We start from the raw sequence: 17163 nt of genomic DNA, 5'->3' as shown, positions 1-17163 counted from the left end.
ATTTTGATGAAGATGTGTTAGCTTGACTAGTTGGAAGGTGTTAAATTCATCACCAATTTAAATTGGCCATTAGAGATTTGATCACACAATTTGCTATGCTCTAAATTAATTTCCTCTACATCATATTTTCAACCAATTAACATTTATAAACAACATTATGTTTAGTCAGGTATTGTTTTCTCCCTGGATGTTTCCCTGGAGCATGGTCCTTGGTCATAGAAACCATGCAAATGCTGGGTGGGGCTTTGCGATGATGTCATTACAGGTTAGAGGTGCAGACAGGTGTGCACAGTTTACATACACGGCAGTATTTGCTGCCTGACAGCTGCTAAGACTCACAGGTTTCCAGATATCTCCAGAGGTTTTTGGACTTTGTAACAGAAAATAAGGTATGAGCATTTTATTAACCCTACATTGTAACTGTTAGAATCATGGTTTATTTTTAGATTTAGTATGTGTGGATGGGTTTGGATTACCTATGCATTAAATGATGTGCAGCCTTAAAGTTTTTACAGTCTCCATAACCATGTATTCGGCACAGTCTACATCTACTTGTAGTAGTGTTCCTCCTGCTTAATGGAGTGGAAATGTGTGGGATTGTAAAACGAAGAAACAAATACATAGTCAGATCATTCAAGTCAAGTCAAACAGGGCTAAACAAGAAAAACTTGTCCAACTGAAGAAGTGCATCTTAAACACACTTGTGTGTTTTACATACAGACAGTAAGGACAATAACAGGAACTCGTGGCCAATCCTAAAAGCACTAAGCAGCTTTAGTCCTGGACACACACACGTCTATTTGGCCACCGTATCACTAACCATGTTACAAGAAATGTGTCTAATTTTTCAGCTTTAGGGAGTAAATCCAGTATTTGTACAACTGTAAATCTCATTTGCTAATAGTGCTTTTTTAAATGTTGGTGGCCAGTGTGTTACTTTACTAAACAGGCACAAATTCCAGTTTTGCAAGACAAATGAGCAGCTAAAGGCTGGACCAAATTGCTGAATGTGCTGTATGAGCCTGATCTGGTCAGATAAAAAACAGGATATAATATTTCATTCATGTTAAGGTTAAACTTTGCTGCTATTCCATCTTTGAATTTAGTGAGGTACATAAGACTTAAAACTTTCTAGTATTGGATGACAACTCAAACAATATAAAGTCAAGCTTTCAAAGATAAAATGCAAGAGTATTACCGCTAAATTGAGACTTTTGAAGGTACAAGACCACTGAGCTAAAACAATACACATTATTTTATCTCAAATAAATGTTTGGTTGTATGTCAAATATATGTTTCTTATCTTTTAGGCCTAACGATGGCCAACTTTGGAGGACATGCCATTCCTGGCACCTTCTTCCTCTTCTACGGTTTTTGGTTAACAGTAAAACACACTCTCCAACACTTCTGGAGGACAACTCAACCCAAAGGAAGGCAGATTATGCCACCTTTCTTTAAGAAAATGGAGTACTTTGAGGGAGGAATCCAAATCTTTGCTTCATTTGTAGGTCAGTTTTTCTCCCAGTCCATCTGCAACTAAAACTGTTCTTGACTCAACTCATTTGTCTGATGTTGTCTTGTCGCAGGTACAATGGTTGAACAGTTTGTGGTGGATGGGCCACACGCCCACCTCTACAATTACGAGAACAATTCGTGGGTGAAGCTGATGAACTGGCAGCACAGCACAATGTATCTGTTTTTTGGCATCGCAGGAGTAGCAGTGGTTGCCAGTGCTTCATCCAAACTGTTGCCAGTTGGCGTGGACCGCCTTGCTATCTCCTTGGCTCTTTTTGTTGAAGGTAAGCTAAAAGGAAAATGGTTGTAAATCTTCCCTTCACATAACACGTATGTCCTTGTGATGCTGCATTTTGTGTTTGATTCTCGCCCTATATCATTCAGGGTTTCTGTTCTATTACCATGTGGACAGTCGTCCTCATCTGGATGCTCACATCCACTCCCTGCTGCTAGTGGCTGTGTTTGCTGGATCAGCCAGTACTATTTTGGAGGTGTTCATCAGAGACAACATTATCCTGGAGATGCTCAGAGCATGTCTGTTCATTCTGCAGGGCACATGGTTCTACCAGGTAATTTGCAAAATGAGACGTATATGTTCCCCTTACCCACAATAAAAAAAAATATGTTTTTCTTTTTTTATTGTACACTACTTCAGTGAATGTTAAATGAAACACTTAAGATGTGAGTAAAGTCATGGCAAAACATGGCATTAACTATTCAGGAATTACAGCCATTTACATACACACACCCATTTCTGGCTCATAAATAATTGAACAAACTAACATAATTACAAACATAAGTATTGCCTTTATTACTTGGATGAAAATCCTTTGTAGTTGATGACTCCCTGAAGTCTGGAACCCATGGACATGACCAAATGCTGAATTTTCTCCTTCGAGATTCTTTGCCAGGCCTTAACTGCCTTCATCTGCTACTTGTTTGTGGGACTTTCTGCCCTCAGTCTTGTCTTCCAAAAGTGAAAAGCTGCTTTATTGGGTTGAGATCAGGTGACTAACTTGGCCAGGGAAGAATATTTCATTACTTTTATTACTCTTGGGAAGCTTTCGCTGTTTGTTTTGGGTCATTATCCATCTGCAAGATGAAAGGGCGCTCTATCAGTTTTGCAGCATTTGGCTGAATCTGAGCAGGGAGTATGGTCCTATACACAGGTCATCACCATCAGTCCAAGGAATCTTATTCCAGAACTCGACAGGCTTGTGTTTTCTGGCAAAGTGTAATCTGGCTTTTCTGTCTGTGTGTGTTACCAGTGGTTTGCACCTTGTTGCGAGGCCTCTATTTTATTCCTAAAACTGTCTCTTAAATGTAGACTTTAACAATGACACGCCTACCTCTCAGTATTCATGACTTGGCTAGACGTTGTGATAGGGTTCTTCTTCACCACAAACTGAATTTTCCACTCATCCAGTTTGGTTATCTCTGGTTTTCCAGGCCTCTTGCAGTTGCTGAGCTGCCCATTATTTCATTCTTTTTAAGAACGTTCCAAACTGTTGTATCGGCCACTCCCAATGTTTTTGCTACCTCCGTGGTGGCTTTATGTTGTGTTTTTGTTTTTTAATTATGGCCTAATTCACTTGCAGAGACACCTCTGTGGGCCTTATGTTAAGTGTTACAGTAAACAGCTTCTAAATATAAATTTAACACTCAGAACCACCTTCAGGCCTTTATCTGCTTTATTAGTCATGGAGTAAAAGAGAAAATGCAACTGCTTGTCAGACATTTGTTGCATTATAACCACCAAAGTTGTGTGTGTGTGTGTACTTGTGTGTGTATGGAAATGGCTGTAATTCCTGAATGATTAACACCACACCTCTTTGCTTCGATCTTGAATATTTGATTTAAATTTAGATTTAATATGGTGTTGTAGAAAGGCCAAATGCCAGAAAAAAAACAATTACTGTTTCAATATTTACAAACCTGACTATATGCACACGCCAAATGAGTTTATACAAGACACCTTTACACTAAGTCATCCGGCCTAAAATACCAATACTAAACAAACAAAAAAAATCTTCATTTACAGACTTTAGCTACATTATTTATTTAATTTCCACATGGGTTTCAGCACTAAAGAAGTTTAACCTTGGAGATGTGTCCTCAAACACAATGTCTGCTATTTTTAACACCTATAAATTTGACATCACAGACAGTTGTTCCATCGTCACCCTGCTTGTTTTTTCAGATTGGATTTGTTCTTTACCCATTAAGTGGACCCGAATGGGACCTGAAATTGCATGACAATGTCATGTTCGTCACAATGTGCTTCTGCTGGCATTTAGCTGTGGCCCTGCTTTTAGTAACCTGCACCTCCTCTATAGTTTGGTTGTAAGTATCTCATCCCTCATCTACATGTTTGACATCAAAAATCTGTATTAACCTATTGCTATTGATGTCTATGCCATGTGCCATAGGTATAAATGTACATAGAAAATATGAGCTTTATAATATTTATTTAAAACCTAATGAATTAAGTAAAATTAAATTAATTTACATTGTCCATCTCATCCTCTTCCTCCCTTACATGATACCAACATGAAAGAGCAGTAAATTGATCTTAACCTAGTTTCTGAACACTCTACACAAAAGGTTCAATATTTGAGCAAGGGTTGTACAAGGGAAACATAACAATGACACAACATATTTTGATCTTGATTTTCACTCTAGTTACTAGGAAAACACAATGACTGGGATTCCTTCTAATGGAACCTTTTGAGAGCAACTACACAATAGCTGCTCAAACTGCATGTTGAATCCAGAAACAACAAGAGCTTCTCTAACTCATGGAGCCAATGCAGAGACAATCAGCCAAAACAAACTAATTGTCTTTATAATAAGTCTCTGCTACATGCCTATGGGAAGGTCTACTGTATTGAATTCATATACAGGGCAAGCTATTGTTCAGTGTAAACTGTTGCTAATGATTAAATTACAAGAAAAACCTAGAGGTTATTGTTGTCTTCTAGTTGCATTACTACTGTTTCTGCCCTGTCACATAACCATCATATAATTACGCTAACGCATCTATGTGCACATGCAGAACATTATAAAAAGTACACTGCAACACCAGCACTGTGTTGCTTGATTTGAAATTGGCTTTGGCTTCCCTGCAAGACACTGCCTGTACTGTAGGGGAATTTACATTACATTTACATTTAGTCATTTAGCAGACGCTTTTATCCAAAGCGACTTACAAGTGAGGTACAAAGCAGCAAAAATCTAAGTCAAGATTTTTTGATAGAAATGAAAATAAAATATCCATCTATCTATTAACAGCTTTTCCAGTATATGGACGTGGGGGAGGGCTGTAGCTTATACCAGCTGTCATTGGGTGAGAGGGAGGTTTCACCTTGGAAAAGTAGCCAGTCTATCTTGGGGACAACACAAAGACACATACACAGCAGTTTAGTCACCAATTAACCTAACATGCATGTCTTCTGACCATGGGAGGAAACCCACGCAAGCACGGGGAGGAAATGAAAACTTAGATATGAGAAAAATTTATTGTGAACATTTAATCTCTGTTGTTTGTTTTTCTCTTGTTCCAATAGCACAGTAAAGCGATTCTCAGTGAGGGGAAGGGACATAGAGATTGGAATGCGAAATACATCATCCAAAACAAGCTCCCAGAAAGCCTTGCTTGAAGAGTCAGATGAAGAGTGAACCCTTTGTTATGGTTCTTTGTAATTCAACCTAAATTTCATTTCACTTTTCATGTTGATGACCTCTGTGTAAGACCAAGTCTGCTGTTTTGTACAAAGTACCTGAAATTTTATTTTGTAAAAAATTATACAAACATAAATATGGGTGAATATGTTATTATGGAGTTTTAAAGTTTGTTAACCCCTAACTTACCTGAGCAATAAGCTCACACACTTGTTTTTTTTACCACCTGTGGCAGCTCCCGATAATGATTTCAAAATAAAAACAAAAGCTTAAACTGTAACCACACTTCTGTAACTTTACTATTAAATGACTGAATATTAGTGGATCTAATTACAGAAATTTTACAACACCAGGTAATAGAAATAATATATTAGCGCAAAAACTATTTCAAATACAACATAAAATTCAAATAAAATCAGTGCCAAACAAAGCATCCTCTTGTCAGTTATACAGAAATGTTAAATTATATTAACAAGTTGTCACTTTTTAGATGTTATATTCAAGTGAAAAAAAAAACCAAAAGGAGCCATTGGTCCTCTTAAAGTTTTAATAAAATAAAAACTCATTGAGGACTTAAACTAGAATGGATAACTTAACAATAACTTCAACTGTTAAATGATTCTAGTTTTCAACAGCTTGGTGAGTTTATTATAGGCAACAAATAGGACATTTTTTTCAACACATTAGTGACACTGGTAACTTGATAGAGACACCAGATACTTCCAACAGAAAAAGTATTAATTGGAACACAAGCTTGTGGTATTTGCAGAGAATGTTTCAGGCTTAGGGGATAACATCTAAATGAAAAAAATAAAATAAAATAAAATAAAAATAAGAAATTGCCACAGACCATGCTGTAAAAAATGTACTGTGCACTGGACCTAGAATTCATAGCTGGCAGACAAGATAGGATCACTGCTGTGGTGCAGGTGGGGGATCAGGTGCACATTTGGGTGAAGGTGCTGTAGTGACCACAACTGTTGGGGAGCCTGTTGCAATGTGCTGCTGTGCTGGAACCGTCTGGATACGAACCTAATAGAGAGATGGATAGTTAACATCATGATTCATTAATTGAGAAAGACTGTTCACAAATAATACTGAAGCCTTGATTGATTGTTTTGTGGATTTGGTGCCACTTAAAAAGACATATCATTTTAGTTATTTCAACATAACTGATATATAAATATCTTGTACGAGCCTTACATGCTAAAGAATACCTAATTTCCTTGTCGTGACAATTTTTGCTAATTCACATAAAAAAAGTTAGCAAACCTGTGTGGCCTGTCCTTGCTGCTGAAGCTGCTGAAACTGCTGCGCTGTGACAAAGCTAACTGGTTTGTTCCCTGCAATCAACTTAGTCCCAGCAGGCATGGTGGTCAGGATGATGTTCCTGCCTAAGCTGCCAATGCTGGTAAAAAAACCAAACAAAAACAAGAGGAAAGCACATAAACATGTCAACCAACCCATGCTTAACTTGCAGCAATAAATAAGGACCCTGTGAAGAAAAACACGCCAAGAAAGAAATTGGTTTTAAATGCTCCAACATTGATATTTGTGGCACTACAGTGTGTATTTTAGAAGTTAAACCTCTAAAGCATTGCATTCCATGATAAAATTAAAAGCAGAAATTTCTAAATCACAAATTTTTTATTTTGAGTTAAACCTCCACAGTCAAATTCTCTTTTCATTCTGTGTGGTTAAAGTATCCACAAAACAATATTTTCAAAATAGAAGGAAATAACAGTGTGGATGATGAGTCTTACTTTGTATTAAGGCTTCCTTTCACAATAGGTGTGGTCACTACACTCTTGCTCTTCAGTGGCTGGTTGAGAACAGACAGAGGCACGGTGATCTGTGCAGGTAACTTCCCCTACAGTGTCAAAGAAGAAAAAAGAAAGTTACACCATCAGAATGATGTACATTTATACCCAAGCCTAATGCTTGTCTATGTTGTAATCACATGCAAAATATTGTGTTCCTTCATATTTATCATTTAAACATTCGTTTAGAGTAATGACATCAAGTAAGGAGTTAGCAGACCTGGGCTCCAATCAATGAAACAAGATTGTAGGTGTGGGTTGGAGCTAATTTGACTTCAAACAAACAAACAAACAAATAAATAAAGTAAACAAAGAGCATCTTCACATGCTCCACAACACAACTGCGAATATTTTTTGTGGACTGATGAAACTAAGATTAAACTGAAAACTATACGAATGGTGTGAAAAAGGTGACTGCAACATGTAACTATCATAGCTGTTAGGTTCAATGGAGGAAGTATCTGGAATTGCATGTGCTTTGATTTTTGGTTCAGCTGAAGCTGTTTTATGAGGCACAATCAGTACTAAGCTTTTGTTTGAGGTTATAGTTATCAAAAGGTTTACAAATTTTTCTACCGCACTGAGAAGCCTATTGTGTTTGTTTATACCTCTGAATAATAAAAAGATCGGATCACGTTTTATTTTGTTTGCCATGCTACATGAAAAGATATGACTATGATTTGGCTTTAGAGTTTCTGCGTGATAGTCTCACTTAGTGACTTAGACAAACACTTGGTTGGTCCTGCAACACTACCTTCATCAACACATAAATTATATAACTGTCTATCATTACAGAAAACGCCTGTAATGTAAGAGATGGTATTGTAGTGTTATAACATAACAGTGCATATTGTCATGCATTAACTTGAAAGTTTTTGTCAGTTGGACTTTAAGAGGGCATATGAAACAAAGTCAGAAACAGTGGCCTCTACAGGAATTGCTACTTTTAACATGAACAAACTGACAATAGCTTGACCCAACTGATATTCTGCAAGCTAGATATTCTGTAAAGAGTGGCTAAAATTATGGAGGGTAGTTTTCTGAGGCACTAAAAGTGAAATCTCAATTAATGTGAATTATCGCAAAATTCACATAAATAAATCCTTGTTCTTTCCAGAAAATATATTCAGAAAGTGAATATGCTCTTATTGTTTGTGTAGGAAGTGGTGCATTTACCTGTCGCATGGTGGCTGTAGCTGGTCCAAGCGTCAGAGGTGAGCCCGAGGCTCCAGGAGCCACCGTGATGTCCTTAGCACTAGCTACAACATTGGCAGCCATGGTCACCACAGTAGCACACGTAGATGCTGTGAGTGTTTTGTTACCAGTGGTGGTGGTTATTTTGATGGCCTGACCATGTTTCTGCGGAATGACACCAAGACCTGGCATTATCCGAATGGTAGCACCACTCTTGTCAGGGGAGGTCACAGTGGAGAACGTCCTAGATTTCTGGTCAGCCACAGTGACCGCCAATGTGGGCATCAGACGTATAGCTGTGTCTCCTGCAGCCTTCAATAAGGTGGACGCAACAGGGCCTGCCTCCACCTTAGTGGTCTGTACTTCTCCTGTACAGGATGTAGCACTGGAAGATGAGGAAGGGTGAGGCGGTGTCACATGGAGAGTGGCAGATATGCTCTTGCTGCCTGTTGTGGCACTGCTCAAAAAGTCAGGGGTGAGTTTGACAGTTGTAACTGGGGATTTGGCGAGAGTTGCCATCATGTCTGGAGTGATCCGCAGTACCGTCTGGCCTTTCGCGTCTGTAGTGATAGACGAAGGTGGAAGACGTAGGACATCTTTACCTTGAATGCGTAGGTTTGTAGCTGTTATTGGAATTCCTGCTCCTCCTTGAGTCTTCATCCCCAGTTGTCCTGTAATGGACACCTTAAAGAAAACATTTAAATAAATCATTGTGTCATTGTGATGAAAGCAAGAAAGGCCAAATTGACCACGGGGGCAAAGACAAAACTAAACAGAACAGAACAGAACAGAACATTTTTCCTACTCTTAGGTAAAATGAAAAGTTTCACCTGTTTGATACTGGGGCTCGTGACTCCTTGCAGCAATGTATGGGAAGCAGGGTTGTTAGCTGGGCTACCAGGTGATCCCGTCTGAGATTTGGCCACAGCAGACACAGAAAGGGTGGTTGGCACTTGAACTGGACTACTAGCCGACTGACTTCTCAATGGCATAGAAACCACTGCCTATTTACATTGACAATAAATACAGACAGAATTTATTACGCATTTGTAATACACAAAACAGACATTTACCTTAGGCAATTCTAGGTTGTACTGGTCACCTGAGAAATGCCTTTGGCTGCCATTGAGACTGGCAATCGGATCTGGTGAGAGGTTTGATGTACCAGCGTGGCCTGCTGACTTCCTGCTGAAGAGCCTAGACCAGCCTGAGCTGAAACAACTCGCACCTGAGGCAGGGAGCCTGCTGCCAGGTGGCTTACTATCCGAGCCGTGTGCTGAGATGCGACTGGCTGTGAAGCAGGTGGGGCAGCCTGACTTGTGGGTAAGATGGTTCCCAGCTGAGGCAACGAAGGCGGGGACACAAGTAGAACACTGAAAGAGTCAAAAGGGTAGAAGGAATTAAAAAGAGAAGATCCCTTGTGTTATTGCATAGATGAACTACATTGTAAATTGGGGGGAAAACACTGACCCTGGACTGGTTTTGATTGTATCTGGAACTCCAGTCTTTGTAGGTGTGGTGGCTGTGCAGGGTAAAGGTGATATAGGAGTTCCAGGTGTGTTAGGGGTTGGTGTTGTAGGTGTTGGTGACATAGGATTGGAGCCTATATCCTGTCCTACCTCCAGACATCCCAGGGTTTTACTGCCTCCGTCTTTACTTCCAGACTTCTAAACAGGGGTTCATAATCAATATAAGAATTTATAATCAAGATGGATAGATACACACACACACACACACACACACACACACACACACACACACACTGAACTCACAGGCTTAGGTGCAGGTTTAGGTTTCTGTTGCAGGGCTTTCCTTGCTTTTGCAGCAGCAGCCTGAGCCTGATGGATCCTCTCTGGATGGGGGAAAGACAAAGAAAAAACACAAAAAGAAAAAGACATGTCCCCTTAAACACAGATCGCAAATGTTATGACTCCTTTACTCATCTACTGTACATGCAATCCTGATCATTTTTAATCTCATTTATACTTCTAAACAAACCAAAATGAAAGATAGCTCAATCCTATAAATTACATTTTACTTACCAAACTCTTCCTGACTGCGACTGCGGTGCAAATAAATCCAGAGTTTGCGACCGATATCATACTTTACACAGGGGTCTTTCTCGTAGTGAAGTCTATCCAGAGCGCCACTGACAACTGTATTGACCTAGATGGCAAAAAAGTCCTTAACTGCAACAAAAAAATTCTCTGGAAAGTAGTCATTTTGTAAATCATTAGATTGGTTGGTGAAGGTGGAAGGGGAATGATAGCTCTATTACCTGTGCACTAGTGACATCTGGAGCAAGAAATTGTGAGTCCTTTAAAAGTTCACAGATCTCTGCCCTTGTTCCTTCACCATTGGGCAACCTTGCTGCTGCATCCCGCACTACACAAGAAACAGGGTAGAAGTCACATTCATGTGGTTGCACCGACAGCACTGTTTCCTCACAGTTTGAACATGGATTCAGAACAAAACACAAAGTCTAACCCAGAGACAGAATGGTGACATATGGTGGTCGGTCTGAGCGAAGCAGTGTGTGCTCCCTGGCTTTGTTGAGAGACATCTCCTTATCAAAAACCCCTTTAACAGGCCCCACCACCGATTCAAACCCATGCATCCTAAAGGTGAATGCTTTGTGGGGCTGGTTGTATCGCTGCTGCTCCTATTAAACAAACAAAAGGTTTGGGCTTAGGAAGTTCATGTCCAAAACAAAACAGGAAATATATTATAGAAAAAGTGTTCCAGCAGCACAACAAACCTGGACTTGAAACACTTGTCTTTCATCTCCAGTACTGGGTCGCACCACATAATCCGTCAAACTATTTATTTGAGATATTACACATTAAATCACACTACTTTCTTGCATTCGTATATATAAGTCTACTAATATCAATTACCTTTATTTACAACTATTTGCTTATAAAATACACAAAATGAGATTAATAATGAAAAGGCATTTTCCACCAGCACACCCTCAAAAGTTTCTATAAACTAATCACATAATTGAATTTTCCAGGCCTTAGATCATATTAGCAATGTTAGCAATGAGAAAATGGTTCTTACACTCTTGGTGTTGGAGAAGTCATTTCTAACATGTCTTCATTTTCTGTCTGAGGAAGACAATCATATATTTTTAAAAATACATTAATAAACGAATAATCATTTTTTAATCAAATAGTGGTAAACACATTTTAGCATAGCAGAGTACAAATTATAGAGTTAGCGGTGATAAATGTATTACCTTGACAACAAAATCTTTGGAGTCCAGCCACAGCTGAAAGAGTGCACTGAGATCCTTCTCTGTATCATGAATAGGACCTAAAATTGGTCATAGACATTAATCTCAATGCCCAGAATAATCCTAAACACCAACAATGCATCAGTCAAAAATTACCACAGGTGGATTCCTCTTACCAATCCACCTCCACTGTTGAGTTTCCTCAACAAATTCTACAAAGGGAGAAAATCCACTGGGGAGTGCCATCATGCCATCTAAAAAAATAAATAAATGCATTAGCGTGGGGGGAAAATAAGGAAGAAACATGACATGGAAAATAAAGGCTGACCATTTCAGTGTGAGTGACGAGTGCAAATTACCTTTAGTCTCTCCTGCGAGAAACTGCAGGGCCTGAAAAACCAAGTCAGACCAACATGAGGCAGATGAAAACCAGATGTTGAGGGAACTGGCTGGAGAGCACTGCCACATTTGAACTTTCTCCTCCAACTGAGAGATAAAATTAAAAAAAAAAAAGTGATGTTCTAATGTGTAGTCAAATCTGTAATAAATTCGATAATATGTGAGACCATCTGTACAAAGCGCATACCACTGTAGTACTGGCATGGGTTTCTGCCCTTAAGATGTTCTCCAACAAGCTGAAGAAACTGACAGCTATTTCCTCAACTGTAGCTGGGCTGCTCTGAGACTCGTCCACAATTCTGCAACAATGACAGCTTTTTATATTAGTAGGTTGTAACAACCACCAGTGTGGTTTACACCTTTTTTTTTTTTTAATCACTAACAACTTGGAACACTAAATACTATTAGTCACTGAGCACTTTAGAAACACAGATTACCAATGCTCTGTACTGTCCCTGACTCCACGAAAACTTCTCTCTGTGTCTTCTACATAAACAAATGTAAACGCCATTGCACAAAGCCAAGTGTCCAGTCCTCATTTTCTCCTCTTATGACAAGAACAGAGATAAACATTTGATTTCTGGGATAGTGAATGGACTTGCCGGCATCAGTTAACCATTCCTACTATGTAGTCAACTCACAGAGCTTGTAAGAGGGGTGAGATATCTGCAACTACGGGAATTTGACAGAAGACCATAAACATTTGTGCCATGGTTTAAAAGTAACACAATTTCTTGACAGCAACATGTCACTAGACTTACTCTTCCTTGATGTTGGCCAGTGGAGAAGATGGTGTGTCTGGCAAAGAGTTGATGATGGTCACTGGTGGAGCTGATGCAGCATCAGCAGGTGCAAGGCTATCACAGGGTTCCTCAAACTCCACTTTTAGCGTCCTCATTTTCTTCTTCCGTCTCTCATCTCTTATCCTCTTTTTAGGTAGAGATAGATCAAGGAGTGCTGTAGGATAAAAAGGAAACAAATTATATAAATCATTACATGTAATTAATTAAAACAAGACTTAAAAGTCATTCTTTAAAAAAAAATGTATTCGCTCACGCATAGTCCCTTTTCGACCAATATTTTCTCTTGAAAGTATGTCTCCGAGGAGGATATCAGAGGTCACCAACTCTGGAAGGTCCTGAATAAATCAGTCATTAATGATGCACTGAATGAGTGAAGACTAAACAAAATCTATGCTTTTGCTTTTAACTTACTGGCTGTCGCTTCCTCTTCTCCCGATGATTTTGCAACATGGTTTTCAATTCTCGTTCACCTAGTTCTGTTTTTTCTGTTAAATAAAACCTCTTTAAGCATTTTATTCACTGTTCTCAAATATAAGGGCATATTGCAGTCACCCACCCATAATCTTCATGTCTTGGGTGGAGAGGCTGGGAAGAAATCTGAGCGAGACAGTGGGTGTCGGGGAAGAAGGTGACTGTGGTGCTGGAGTCCATAAAGATAAGTCTACAAGAAAATGCAATAAGAAATGCAATTTGATTCAGTTTTAGCTTTTTTTCCCCCTTTTTTAGCACTTGATATTCTTTTAATATTTCTAATGTCTAAATGTGTCTGACTTAGCTTGTGCAGATTTATATCAAAACAATGCTTCATAAATAAAAGCTAATATTATCGGCAGTAATAATAATAAAAGAATAAACTGACCGTCATCATCGGATGATGCATTGCTGTCTCCACACTCAGTTTTGACCTCCTTCAGAATACGGCTTAATCGTCTCCTCACTCTTGACTCCCGCATTTCAGCATGAGTCTTTGTTGGTAACTTTCTTTTCGGTGGAAAGTCCAAACCATTTTGAACTGCAAACTCCAGCAGTTCCTACAAAAAGAAGAAACATTAAAACAAACTGCAAAAAGTCATAGGCTTTGTTCTTAATTTATTTATTTTTTTTATTTATAAAAATACCTTTCTAGAGACAAGTATCTGCTTCAGTAGCCTGTGGTAATACTGCTGAAGGGAGTTCAACTGTCGCCTTTTCTGGGACTTGGCACATAATTGTCTGTACTTGACTACCTCAGGATTGAAGTAGCCATCTGGGTTGAGATAATGAAAGTCATGATCAGTAAAAAACATCAACATAATATATATAAACTCACTGGCCACTTTATTAGGTACACCTGTACAATCTAATGCAATCCAATACAACAGTTCTGCCAAGTTGTTAAGTTGAAACTGTCAGAAAGGTGATAATTCTACTCTCTGTTTATTACTGAAGTCATAGTGGGGCGGTGGTGTTGTATTGGAGAGCAATATAAGAAGAGGTGGTTCTAGTTTGCCTCCCTCATTAATTTTAAATAGGGTGGCCAAAAGATTAGAACCATCTCTTAATATAATAATGGACTCCAGTACAACTCCACCACCGACCATGACCTCAACTGTAAACAGAGAGTAGAATTATCACCTTTCTGACAACTTAACTACTGAGAAATTATAATGCTGTAAAAGTAGAATTTATGGCAGAGCTGCTGTATTAGTTTGCATAAGATTGCACAGGTGTCCCTAATAAAGTGGCCAGTGAGTGTATTTGCCAGAAACCAGAAAGCACCTCTGAATAGTTTTTGAGCAAGATGAAGGGGATTTCCAAAGTGAAAGTTTCTGTTGGTGAATAGGTCACTGATTGTGATGTCCTGCTCCACAACATTGTTCTCAGGAAACTGTGGCAAAAACTGGATAAGGTGTTTTCTCTGGGATTCTGATAATACCTCCCTCCAGGTACTTTCGCTCATGACCGAGAAGAAAATTTCAGGCTGTTTAAAACAAAACACCAAAAATGAATGCCTCATCTGCGTTATGTCTTTACATATAACATGGGGGGCAGACAACTCACGTCCTCGAGTAGGTCCTCTGGAAGATTTATTCTGCAGTTCCCCAGCATGCATTCCTCTGTGATCTGTCCATCGTTTTCTTCTTTTGGATCAAGAGGGTCAGTAAGCATATGAGAGAGGGTATCCATTCTTCTCCTCTTATGCCTTTTAACGTTACACAGAAAAACATCGTTATACGGCAACGTTACAAAGTGAAGATATCGATTTTATTTGAGGACCACTAATGCGTTTGCTTCCAGTACACGTCGTTGGAACATTATGGAAGAGTCTGACACTTCAGTGCTACAAACAAATAACATAAGAATTTAAAGTTAATGACACCAACGTCAACACATTAGTCGCTTTGTACAGTAACGTAGTAACGCCGCTTTACAACATATGCTATCAGCTAAAGTAGCAAAATAGCTACTTACAAGATTTGAACCCTCGTTTCAACTTTCAACATGCACATACCATTTCTATATGGTACAAAGACAAATACACATAATATGTCTAATTAGATACTGTTGGTTTAAAATTGCCAAAAGCTTTTACCTGATACTGTTTTTAGAAACGAAGAGGGAACTGTTTTGCAAACGTACCGTTTTCTTCTTCTACCGAAACTGGATGCGATCAACGGAAATCACTTGCTGTCGTCGCTCTGCTGCCCCTAGAGGAAGAAAATGATTATGGCGATTCAGTTTTACTTAGAAAAAATTGTTTCTTTAAACACTGTATTGCTTTTGCATTTGCTGTGACACTTCTAATGAGAATAGAGCAAATTTATAATTTAACACCTCATCTAATCACTTTTTACACAATGTATTGTTGCCACCCACCAGGATTTTTTAAAAACGAGATACTTTTCTCGTTAAAGTAAGAAGATTCTTTAACATAGTGTATATGTAGTAGACCTGTCCTCAGATCTGCTGCTTATGTTGTTGACGTGGATCCACAGGAATGTTAGAATGGACTGATTTAGTCTAGGGTGTAAATATACATTAACACATCTCTATCTTCCTTTTGTAAAGATAGCTCAATGAAACACAACAAAACACAAGTGGTAAAAAATGTAGTAAACTTTTTTAGTAAATCTTTGAACTTTTTTATATAGTCATGGCCTAAACTCTTGGCACCCTTGCAATTCTGTCGGAAAATGCCATCCTTCTGTCAGAAAATTGTTGCAGTTGCAAATGTCTTGGTATTCACGTGCTTATTATTTTTGTTTGCATTGGAACAACACAAGAAAACAGAGAAGAAAAGTCAAATCTGATACGATTCCATGCAGAACCCACAAAATGCACTGGACAAAATTATTGGCACCCTTAACTTAATATTCGGTAGCACCCCCTTTGGAAAGAATAACTGAAATCAATCACTTCCTGTAACCATGAATCAGTTGGTTACACCATTCTACTAGAATTTTGGACCACTCTTCTTTTGCAAACTGCTCCAGGTCCTTCAGATTTGAAGGATGCCTTCTCCCAACTGTTTGATTTTGAGATCTCTCGTCAGGTGTTCTATGGGATTCAGATCTGGACTCATTGCTGGCCCATTCAGAATTCTCCAGCGCTTTGTTTGGAATTGTTTCTAAGTGCTTTTTCAAATGTGTTTCGAGTCATTGTCCTCCTGGAAGACCCATGACCTCTGGTGGAGGCACAGCTTTCTGACACTGGCCACTACGTTACTCCCCAAAATTCTTTGGTAATCATCAGACTTCAGAATACCGTTCAAACAGTCAAGACATCCAGTGCAAGAAGCAGCAAAGCAACCCCAAAACATCTTTGAAACTCCACCATGTTTGACTGTAGGGGCCTCAGTCAAACATTTGGTAAAGTGTCCTTTACCAAAAAGCTCTACTTTTGTCTCATCTGTCCACAGTACGTTGTCCCAGAAGGATGTTGGTTTTGTCACATACATTTTGGCAAACTCCAGTCTTGCTTTTTTATGCTTTTGTGTGAAGGGAAACTTTGTTCAAAATACATTCCAGCAATAACAGCATGCAAAGTGCAAACATTACAACATTCCATTTTTCAAACACATAGAATTATTTAAGCTGCTACAGCAGCAGATTTGATAAGGACACTGAGCAACATGTACTTTCATGTAACTCACAATGTACACTTACTCTGTTGCCAGAGTTCAAAGAGCTAAAACTGCTGCTTTGGACATTAATCAAAGAAAAGTGAAGAATTGTTTGAAGAACTTTAGCCTTTCAGGTTATTATTTCCTATCGCAATATTTGTATTCACTTTCAAGGCTCCAGGTACATCAGGGACATTAATTCAGGTTGTGCTTTATTAATTCCTTAACCCTTTAGCTTTAATAACAATCAAGAAAACAATGAAGAAAAGTCATGCACTGTTTGACATCCTTGTAAAAAATTGAGCGGGAGGGGGATTTTGGTTGCCCCCAATGCTGAATACATGGCTACGGCCATGTCTTACCCCACCTCTTTATGATGCTGTAATGACCAGGAATGAACAGACAATCTGT

The 17163-nt window shown here is 38.9% G+C and overlaps 2 protein-coding genes across 3 annotated transcripts; one reads left to right on the top strand and one right to left on the bottom strand.

The window, feature by feature from the left end:
- The first annotated feature begins 252 nt into the window (after positions 1–252).
- Positions 253–5349, top strand: tmem45b (transmembrane protein 45B). The gene is made up of 6 exons (XM_067494533.1): positions 253–389; positions 1311–1508; positions 1587–1799; positions 1900–2084; positions 3716–3858; positions 5082–5349. Exons 2-6 carry the CDS (start codon positions 1319–1321, stop codon positions 5191–5193), a joined length of 843 nt encoding a protein of 280 aa, XP_067350634.1. The 5' UTR covers positions 253–389; positions 1311–1318; the 3' UTR covers positions 5194–5349.
- A 739-nt stretch (positions 5350–6088) lies between these two features.
- nfrkb (nuclear factor related to kappaB binding protein) lies at positions 6089–15279 on the bottom strand. Of its 2 annotated transcripts, none has more exons than XM_067494530.1 (26): positions 15223–15279; positions 14691–14832; positions 14409–14610; positions 13769–13896; positions 13510–13681; positions 13207–13311; positions 13062–13135; positions 12904–12985; positions 12609–12804; positions 12035–12146; positions 11808–11934; positions 11625–11702; positions 11452–11528; positions 11274–11320; positions 10969–11029; positions 10698–10872; positions 10489–10595; positions 10253–10376; positions 9983–10062; positions 9681–9877; positions 9313–9583; positions 9041–9214; positions 8193–8894; positions 6960–7066; positions 6469–6604; positions 6089–6228 (listed from the first exon to the last, which is right to left on the bottom strand). In XM_067494530.1, the coding sequence occupies exons 2-26, from the start codon at positions 14814–14816 to the stop codon at positions 6109–6111; spliced, it is 3780 nt and encodes a 1259-aa protein (XP_067350631.1). In that variant the 5' UTR covers positions 14817–14832; positions 15223–15279; the 3' UTR covers positions 6089–6108. The 2 variants fall into 2 exon arrangements, with proteins under 2 accessions (XP_067350631.1, XP_067350632.1); XM_067494531.1 differs by having other exon boundaries at positions 9681–9874.
- Between the last annotated feature and the right edge of the window lie 1884 nt (positions 15280–17163).

This window comes from Channa argus, chromosome 24 (genome assembly GCF_033026475.1).
Source record: "Channa argus isolate prfri chromosome 24, Channa argus male v1.0, whole genome shotgun sequence".
In the NCBI taxonomy this organism is placed as follows: domain Eukaryota; kingdom Metazoa; phylum Chordata; class Actinopteri; order Anabantiformes; family Channidae; genus Channa; species Channa argus.
This window is presented reverse-complemented; position numbering and strand designations above follow the sequence as displayed.